Source organism: Athalia rosae, chromosome 7 (assembly GCF_917208135.1).
Source record: "Athalia rosae chromosome 7, iyAthRosa1.1, whole genome shotgun sequence".
NCBI lineage: Eukaryota > Metazoa > Arthropoda > Insecta > Hymenoptera > Athaliidae > Athalia > Athalia rosae.
This window is the reverse complement of record NC_064032.1, coordinates 13146242-13156251: the sequence shown is the minus strand read 5'-3', so window position 1 is coordinate 13156251 and position 10010 is coordinate 13146242. Positions and strand designations below refer to the sequence as shown.

At 39.4% G+C, this 10010-nt stretch overlaps 3 protein-coding genes across 5 annotated transcripts; 2 read left to right on the top strand and 1 right to left on the bottom strand.

Moving 5' to 3' along the window:
• Positions 1-984: 984 nt before the first annotated feature.
• On the top strand, positions 985-3007 carry LOC105687938. Its single transcript, XM_048659039.1, has 6 exons — positions 985-1177; positions 1277-1315; positions 1499-1675; positions 2211-2361; positions 2430-2561; positions 2655-3007. Exons 1-6 carry the CDS (start codon positions 985-987, stop codon positions 2812-2814), a joined length of 852 nt encoding a protein of 283 aa, XP_048514996.1. The 3' UTR covers positions 2815-3007.
• LOC105687985 (CD2 antigen cytoplasmic tail-binding protein 2 homolog) lies at positions 2893-7372 on the bottom strand. Of its 3 annotated transcripts, XM_048658912.1 has the most exons (6): positions 4559-5068; positions 4314-4477; positions 4073-4253; positions 3766-3950; positions 3435-3552; positions 2893-3346 (listed from the first exon to the last, which is right to left on the bottom strand). In XM_048658912.1, exons 1-6 carry the CDS (start codon positions 4713-4715, stop codon positions 3087-3089), a joined length of 1065 nt encoding a protein of 354 aa, XP_048514869.1. In that variant the 5' UTR covers positions 4716-5068; the 3' UTR covers positions 2893-3086. The 3 variants fall into 3 exon arrangements, with proteins under 3 accessions (XP_048514869.1, XP_048514868.1, XP_025602475.2); XM_048658911.1 differs by having other exon boundaries at positions 2893-3337; positions 4073-4477; positions 4559-7372; XM_025746690.2 differs by having other exon boundaries at positions 4073-4477; positions 4559-7229.
• A 1056-nt stretch (positions 7373-8428) lies between these two features.
• LOC105687998 (GATA zinc finger domain-containing protein 1) lies at positions 8429-9877 on the top strand. The gene is made up of 3 exons (XM_012403988.3): positions 8429-8903; positions 9069-9271; positions 9594-9877. The coding sequence occupies exons 1-3, from the start codon at positions 8589-8591 to the stop codon at positions 9805-9807; spliced, it is 732 nt and encodes a 243-aa protein (XP_012259411.2). The 5' UTR covers positions 8429-8588; the 3' UTR covers positions 9808-9877.
• Positions 9878-10010: the final 133 nt, after the last annotated feature.

The window sequence follows — 10010 nt, the reverse complement described above, 5'->3', positions numbered from 1 at the left end:
TCTGCATCCTCAGACACATTAAATATCGCCTGCACGCGCGTTTCCGGTTCTCGCGGTTCCATCTTTCCCTTATTTCTATCTTTTTCTATCTCCTTCTCTCTCGCCTTTCCCTTTATTTTGCCGTGAGCATAAATCACGCCCTAAACGAGATGAAACGAGCTTTTGAGTCGCACTCCTCCGAACGGCTGATCGTTAAAAATACCGCCTCTTGATATTATTCACTTCAAACTATCCTTGCTTTTCGCCCCTTCCGGCCACAGATGCTCGTATCTTGTAGCGCCGCGGGTAATAAAATTGAAAGAAAAAAGAAATAGCCAAGAAAGAATATTGTATACAACAAACAACTCCACATCGGCTTTCGCTAAGTTTGAAAAAACTCTTAACCCGCAACCCCTGAACCGTCGAGTCTCGAGACAAAATAGGACAACGCAAACCAAGAGAGAGGAGGAAAGAAAGCGTTGTAGTATCAGAAGCTAAAAGAGAAAAGCAAATTGGAAAAAAAGAAAAGAAGAAAAAAAAAAAAAAAAGAAAATTTCATATTCTTGACCCAGTAGAGTTAAAAAATGTGGAGCAGGTCGCGTTAAAACTAGCGCGGTAAATAGCGAATCTTTTGAGGAGGTTTTTTCTCTCCTCCTTTTTTTCCCTCTGGTGTTTGCGGTAGTGATTACAACACTTTTGAGAAAAATTTACGGGTATAGTACAGTGCAAGTAGCGCAAGTTTGCTTGTGCAAAGAATTAGCCGTGACTCGCGATGACGTTTCGTGATTCCGTACGAAGTGTATAAAAACTCAAAATCATCGGGGAATAGGAAGGTTTCCTTCCGAAGTCCGATTCGTAACGTACAGCGGACGTTGAATCGTACGCGTTGTTTAAATTCGGACATTTGTTTGTTTCTTCTTGGTTTCTTACGTGAGAAAAGGCTTCGGAGTATCCGTACGTAACCCGCGGAGAATCGGTTTGAGAAGTAAAGGAAAAAAAGTGAGAATGGAGCGCGCGTGTTTCATTATCGCGGTTGTAGTTCTTTTAGGATACGCGGCGCAAGCTACGGAAGACGAAGAAGCTTCGAAGCAAGCTGCTTTCGCGGATGGCGGCGAAGACGCGGATTCATACGACGACTACGATTATCCACTCCAGGATAAAGTCGGGCACAAGCACAAACACAAGCACAAGTTACTCTGTGAGTTGAAAACATCTTTTTTCAAATTTTCTCAACATCCCGCGACACCATCGTTAGCTCGCGGAAAATTTTACCCGCTGACGTCTTGAAATTTTTCAGCGAGGAACGCCGGATTTAGTACCGTTTACATCAATCCATGTAATTATTCTTTTCTCTTCTCGTATCCTCCACACTCCGTGAACCCATACCCAATCGAAGATCTATAATTTCTACGTCATTGGTAAAAGCGATTCGCGATATTGAAAATCCGATTAATTTCTATCCAATCGCAAAGATGTTGCATTGATTTTTTCTCCCCTTCTATGTTTCAACTCCTCATAGTTGCGGGGGCGCTCAAGGGTCTGGTGGCATTCGTCGCGATCAAAATAAAAATCATTTTAGTCGTGATTACGGTCATAGGAATCATTGGATTTACACTGAAGGTTTTTGGAGCACTAAAATACGCCGGATACGTCGGAGGTGGTTGTCCCGTGATACACGAGCCCGCATATGGTTTGGGTACGTATTTTAAATTACACTGGTCAGTGGAAAAAAAAAAAAAAAAAAAATGAACAAGTCCATTCCAATAACCATTTCTTTGCGTAAATTTATTTCGTTATTTTTACGTCGAAGGTAGGGAAAAATAATTATCCCGTTCAGTCGGTCTAATTTAGTTCGAAAACAAACGATTGGTGTAAAGAAAGTCAGTCATAGTCAGCTTAAAGCACGAAGAACGAAACAAATTGGTTCCCGCTAATTGCTAAGCAACCGGTATAGGGGGAAGGGGGGGTGGAATTAATAGCACTTTGCCAACCCCCGTGGCGGAAACCCTCCAGGCATTTACACGCGGCAGCTTAAACCTCATGGTAGACAAATAAGACTGCCACCTGTGTTAATTATACCAATAGAATCAGGAATTTATGCGTTTAAACTTCGCGATTGGAACCCTGAATTACAGGGGTCAACGCTCCGCAATTAATTATCGAAAATTCCGCCAGATTTTTACTCGCGGTTTGTAAATAATTGTAGAAAATCATTCACGACAATTATTTAGGATATTCGGCAACGCCCCCGCCGGAACATCATCACGATGATTACGGGTCTTACGGACCTAGCAATGAGTGGTCATCTACGGCTACGAGTTACGCTCGTAGTTTGGTTGAGACTTACGTCGACACGGAATCGATCGCTCACGCGTTGAACAGGTGAGATGATTCCCGTCCTCAATCATCCGAACGAAAAAATTAATTCCTTTTTTGTTTTTACTTTTCAGTTTCGACATCGCTCAGATGGTGTTCACGACGCTGGAGATGGAAAATGAGGAATGTCGGCGTCGTTTGGTTTGCGAACTCGACGCAAAAGGCCGACAACTCCCGATACTCGGTTACGCGATCAATTATTTATCGTGAGCAAATAATTAAAACAATATACTCTCTAGCGGATGAAATTTCAAGGGTCAGTAATTCGTTTGGTTCAATTTTTCATTTCTATGTTGCAGCCACGGTTTCGAAAAATACAGAGCCGCGTCTGGAGAGAAGGTGAATTTTAACGAGTGCGTCAAAATTTACTCAGGATGCAACGACTACGAAGGAACGCGGGAAATAAGGAAGAAGAAACTTTCGAAAACAAGCGTCGATAGAAACAATAACTCGACGTAAATTCATACCCATTCATCCTCATTCATCGCCACCCCGAGTCAATATCATTTTTCCAAATGTAAATAATATTTGAAGAAAAACTTTTCATCTATAATTATTTATCGATCGTTCTCATTAGTTTGATAAGTCTGACGATGTAACTTATTGTATATAGCATTGTATAAATTAATTATTAAACAGGAATAAGCAACAAGTTTACCATAGATTTCCTTGAACGGTAATAGAAGCATGTCGGAAATATGAAATGAAATTCCATGAACGAAATCAAATTTTTACAGATACAATTCAAAATCTACTCTGGCTGCACTGTAAAACTGTCCCTGTTGACCAGTCCTCCGTACCCAAGCTCCAGATTTGAAATATCCCTCTTTTGCCCACGCTTGCATTTGCTCCGTTGTATGTGGACCGTGAACTTCAGCCGTTTCGTTCTGCGACCACTTCAACTCCCATGTTACCTCATCATTTTCAATACCGGTGTTCGTCTCTGTAGTTTCTCCCTCCTTTGGCTTTTCCGTACCTACCACTGACGCATCTAACAATAAATAAGATAAAATCTGTGTCGAAATAGTATGAAACAATGTCAGCCAAAATCTAGATTTGTCTTGGTCTATTAAACTTACTATCAGTGCTGGTATGGTCGTCGATTTTGGCTTTTTCTTGGACGTCGAAGTCATCAGAGTACATATCTAACTCTGCCTCCTGTTTTGAAGGATGCGATTGTTTTCCACTCAGCTCAATCTGCAGCTTCCCAAAAAATTTATCTGTATTAGAAAAACGCGTGTTGCATTTGTCAATCTCTCATAGTGAAAAATATTGTTTATCAACGAGAACCTTGTAATATCCTAGACAGACTAGACTTCTCATCTACATTAATTGGTGAACAAAAAGTTCGAAAAGTTGATTTAAGGCGAGCACAATGAAACTTCAAGAGGTTTTGGAATTGGATTTCACCTTCTTTTTTATCTGCTCGTAGCTTTCCTGGTAGATGTCCATGTTTCCAGTCCGGGTGAGCAGTTCATTGGCAAACTCTGTTAACTGTATTATTTTATCAGCGTTTTCGTTAGTTTCCACACCAGCTTGTTTTTCTTTTTTCTTTTTCCAACGTTCGGCAGTCGTCATTCTTTTTTTTCCCTGCCCTGTCGAAATCATCGATGGCTGAGCATGTTCAATAGATAGAAAATTTTCTCTTACGAATATATGAGGTCCAGGTAACTTGGTTGGAGTTGTTGACAGTCAAGTTTACAGACTCCTCCCTTACCGAGTCTGCAAAGTGCTTTTGACACAGTCTCTCCTGGGCGCAGAAATTCTAAAATCTTTTTATAAAGTAATGTGCTGTCAAACGCAGTGTCTTGATCATCATCTTCACTGTCGCTGTCTGCCAATCCCTTGATATCATCTCCTGTTTTTTGACTCGTTGTTTCTGGACCACCTGGTTTAATCTGTAAGTTGATGGAGCAGCTTTCAGCCATTGATAGAATTTCACTCCAAGTGATTCTCACCTGAACCCAATCAATGTTGTCTAGCCAATTGTCCCTGATTTGTTTCTCTTTTTTCCAAAGGTAATGACCATCTTTGTCAAAGTGCCCTTCCTCTAATTCTTCTTTCATATTGAAAGCTGTGAAACCTACATCTGTTTCTGCAGCTACCGGACCATCCTCCGTCCCTGTTATTGATGATGCAGAGAATTACGGTTGATTGAAGATCCATTGAGTTAGCGAGGAGTTGGATAATGCAGGAAACTCACCTTCGAATTCATCCTCATGCATAACATTGTAATTATCTTCGTTAGCCTCATCGTCCTCCTCATCAGAATCGAGAGAATTTTTTATCGCTGGTTCCACTTTAGGATTAGGCTCTTTCCAGTCTTCGCTTAAAACTTCGTCTAATTTTCTCTTCGACATCGTGAATACTATTAGACGCGTGTGTTAAGGTTATTAACGATCAAAGGTTAACGCAATCGGCACTTCAGCATGTGCGAGTATGATTATTCAAATAGATTGTACCGTCCTTTCACGGGCTCGTATCACATATCACAAAGGCTTGTAATGAAGATGATTTATTTCAACAAAACAGCTCTCAAGCTACGTAGAAATGCATCTAAATTGCTTTGCCGATATCCTCTGCTACGAGCACTTTACAAATTCTGGATTCTCTATGCAAGTGTAGATGCAGGCGCATCATTTGGATTCGGCTCCATCTGGTGACGTTTGAGTAACTGAACAGCGTCAAAAAATTTTCAACCCCTAAATTAATCGGTAAAGAGGAAAACGAAGAGAGAAACGTAAACAACATTTCAGTGACACTACTCACTTTGACTTGAAGACAGAGCGGGCTGTCAGTTTTTCCTATTATTGTCTCTCATTCAACTTGTCACTTACTTTTGACGTAGAGGTAGTGTTCATGACATTCATTGCCATTTTTGAGACTGAGAAAAAAATTTGGGTGCCTTCAAATAGTCGAAACATCTACTAAGTCCTTGTTATCTTTCAAAACCGGTAGTTACTTTTACAATCAACAATGTGATAGCCGAGGGTATAACGAGAAGGGCGATGATCTGCGATGATCTGTAGCACACAGTAATATAATCAGTTTCAAAATACAGTAAAATAAATAGCTAGTTTTGTGTGAGGTCTTCTCAAGAAAATACCCCACTCTCTATGGTGACCTGAAACCCACAGCAGAACAGATTAGTATAAAAATAACAATCAAAGGAAAAATTTGTCTTATCCGAGAACTTCACCGACAAAGTCCCCGCTCACTCCGGTGACCTGAAACCCACAACAGAACAGATTAGTTCAAGATATTCATGTAATTGAAGCATTTTCTAATTGAAGACTCTGGTAGGCTAAATCCTCTCACTAGGAGACCTGAAACATTCAGCAATGTGATATGAGTATAAGTTACAAGAAAGTACAAAGTTTCGAGTCTGAGCTCTAATTGCAAACTAGCTGCGAGACTCTCAACTACCACACACATGCAGAAAGCGATAAGAAATGAATATTAAAAAAAAAAAAATTAACAAGAAAGATAGAAAGGGAAAAGAAAAAAGCAGAAACAGAGATAATTGGTGGCATGACGGTCGGCGATCCTCTTCAATGTGATGGCTTCAGGCTCAACTTCCCTTCTCAACTCTGTGCCCCACGTTAACACAGAGCCGAAAGAAAGCATGTTGCCCAGTCCAACAATCGCTTGGCTTTATTTTTAATTCTGAATATTAAAAATGTGTCTGAATTTTTTTGATGCATAATGATACAGGTTCTAGGATTTCTGACACTCAATATAGGAAAATTAGTGAAATGAATTTAATACTGGGAACTCATGTTAAATATCTGCGATTGTAGGACGCTGTGAAACGAATGGATATACCCGCTTAAAAACTACCTGCCTGACCGTTCGCGATTCCTTCCTACTCATAACAATATTTGTCCCCCAACTCAACGAATCGATTCGATGGAACCCCAAAGTTGAGACAGATGTTCCCAATTCCGTCTCAACTTGAGATTCTTATCATTAATAGCGCACGCATTTGGTTCCAGCCACATCCAGCACCCGGCCTACCCATTCCTACCTATGCCACCTATATTTAATTACGAACCACATTCTCACCAACACACTCACTCTATGCGCATCAATCGTATAACGGGGTTTGGAACTTACTTTGGTGAAATTCACTGTAGGGGAAGAACGGGTTAATACATCCTGTCCAAAATTTACTAATTCAGAATTAACTTCCAAGATGTGAATGAATTATCCGAAAACAACATTATTATTGGAAAAACTAAACTACAGATGGTAGATGAGTATAATTACTGGATAAACTTGCTTAATAAATGCTGCAATCGTTTTAAATAATCTCAAATTCATTGAATCAGTTTCAAAGCAGTTGAAAAATTGACTTGAGAACTTCAATGGATGAGTTAAAATAAAAAATAACAGATACAAGTAAATATGAGTACCGCCATGCCACGCGATAGAAAAGATTGAGGAAAGATAGACAGCAAGATCAAAGCACACGACTCACAAACTCTGCCGAAGGTGATTTTCTTCTTCAGGATACACTGCCTTCCGGAGCTGTTCCCCATCAGGTTTCGTCCTCTTCGGACCGTCTCAACACTGTCAAGTCTTAACACCAAAGTTTCAGCACTCACATCTCCACACACTGCACTATACCACACACTATTAACGCGTTTTTAGAAATGATATTGATCACTTTATCTACCGCACCAAAGTTGGATTGTTGACTTCTCTGGGATGGCTTTAGAGAAATTCGTTCTCAATTATCACCCTGAGCGTGGCCTGTTGTTTGCTGCAATAGAAATGTAATATGCATCAGTTGACAACCGGCAGATAATGAAGAACTCAATTCACGCTGCACATTTCAACAATGATAATTCTGTCTCAATAATTCTAACGATTCGATAATCTCTACACAAAGATTCGACAATAAATACTTTGTGAAAACAAATGACAACACGCGTTCATTCGCCACGATGCACGTTTGAACCTGTCCAAAGTGCGCCTTTCGCTCGGTAGCGCCACACCGCGGCGTCATCTTGAGTAATCAGTTCATAAGTTTGCGTTTAATTAAGAACCGATAATTACAGCCCCCAAACATCGATATTATACGCAACACGGAGAAAAACTACTTTTCGCGAATAAATGCCAAGTCACCTGCTATAGATTACGTTACGACTCAACTTTTCTCAATTTCACTTACGGCCATCCCCCCCACCTCCCCCCAGCGCCTGCCTAGCAACCACCTAGCAACCGATCAACAACCAGCGAAAAAACTTTATTATATTTCTACCTTTGAGAATAATGTTTCTACATACCCCCAACATCCAATTGGAACGTAAAACGAAAAAAAAAATACTTTCTTCCAGACAATATGCAAATTCGATACACTATATTAATATTCGCATCGCGAATTTTCTTACCCCGATACGCTTGGGGTTCTACGTGCATGGCAACCGGCCATACCGGTCTTCCCTCGAGTCTTCCGGTCTATGGCGAAGATTATGAATTTCAGATTTCTACTCACCTGACACAGCTGGCTGGCTGAAAATTGTCACAATTCGATGATGGTGGCTGTAGATCGACAATTCGTGATAATTCAGCATCGGTCGTGAAATATTTCAACAATAAAACTTTGAAAATAACCGGAGCGTCGTTGATGCGATCCGTCGTCCTGCCTCGATCCCAGAGAGAAGAACAACCTGCGATCGTCGTTTTGTCCAGTGCCCAATCAGATCAGCGAGTGAGACAATCGACGGACGCATTTGAATTTATATAATTATTTGAATTAGCTTGAAAAAACTATTAAGCAATAATAAAATGCCAAAATATTATGATAAATCATATGTATATATTATGCCTTTTGTACATATCTCACCTCCAACGTTGACTGAAGGGTTTTTTAGCTGCAGTCACAAGATTCGATTGATTATTTATTATTTCTAAAATCTAATTAAAAAATTGAAGAGTAAATTATCAACGAGATATATAAAGAAATAATGGAGGCCAGGTTGGCAGGTCGGCGTCGTAAATGGCTATAGTACGTACGTAACGTATGGACAGCTTGAATTGAATTTACCGGTCACATCATGTCAGCATCTTGCGGTATGCACCCAAACCCAACCGAACCTTACCTTGTATACAGCTGGCAAGCTGATCTATGGAGCTCGAAAAAAATAAATGTAATCGTGTGAAAACATTGCTCTTAGAAAAATAGTATTACCTGTTGTATCTGAATAAATTTACTCATAATTGAAATAATGCCCCTGGGAGTGAAACCAAAATGCGTAAAATGCGATGGAACTGAAAGTATTCTGTGGCATGGTACAGAAGCTGGCAACCAGTGCAACACCTGTTTTGAACTAGAACGATTTCCAAACACATTGGATGACGACGATAAAGCGAGCAATAATTCCTCAAACAGTGCCAATATTACTGTTAAAACCGAATTGAATGACTGTAGGTCACAACCTAGAAAAAGTACCAGAGTCACAAGGTATCTCAAAAACAAACCAGCTCCACCTTTGAAACCCACACCAAAAGGGAGAGGACGGAGACACATTTTCAAAAAAACGGTGAGGGATATAATTTAACAGATTCTATGTAATTGGTTATTACTGTTGTCCACTGACAAGCGAACACAACACCATGTGTGAACTACGATGTATTTTTAAATTACGTCAATCATTCAGTGCGATTAACAATACTTCATTACCTATCAAAATAATAATTATTTCTAGCCGATTAAAGCTCCAGCAGCTGTAGCGACTCCAGTTACAAGTGATTACGTCTTTTATAAAGGTTCCTACATTCAAGTAGGAGATATTGTTTCTATGCAAGATATTGACGGTGGTCTTTACTATGCTCAAATAAGAGGGCTTCTCACCGATCAATATTGTGAGAAAAGTGCAGCAGTTACATGGCTGATTCCAACTACTGCAAGGTGAATCATTTTATTCCGTGCAATAAGTTTATTACAATAATCTCCTGGGAATCCTCTAACAAAAATACATTTAAATATATATCATATATATTTTGCTTCAAGTGAAGATACTTATATAGTTGAAAGTTCACATGAAGCATAGGACCTGTAATATTTAATGTATTTGTATACCGTTGTACTCAATATTTTCAACTCATGTGAACATTCAATTATTCTCTGAACAATGTACAATAACTGGAGCTTCGCGATCAAACTTTCTAAGATATCTCATAAACAACAAATTTATATGTCATCAATTTTTCTTTCAATGATCATCTTCAAGTCCTCCACCAGAAGATGGTTTTCACCCTGAGACATACCTAATCGGTCCCGAGGAAGATATACCTAGAAAGCTCGAATGTATGGAATTTGTAATGCACGCACCATCAGATTATTTCAAATTGAAAAATTCTCCGTATCCTCCACCTCTTACAGAGACAGGCGCTGGATATATATGGACAACACTGAAAAAAGAAGTGAATGTTAGTAAAAAATAATATGTTGTTATCACTGGATTTAAATATGTATTAAAATTATGAGAATAAAATTTGTCTGTCAAGTCAAAAATTGGTGTAAAAATAATTAAAACTCATACTTGCTATGGAGCATAAGATGTTTTACGTCGAATATCTCACAGTGTTCAGTAGATAAAAGCGATTGTATAAAATTTTTAATCACTGATGCCAGCTATTTGAAGCAA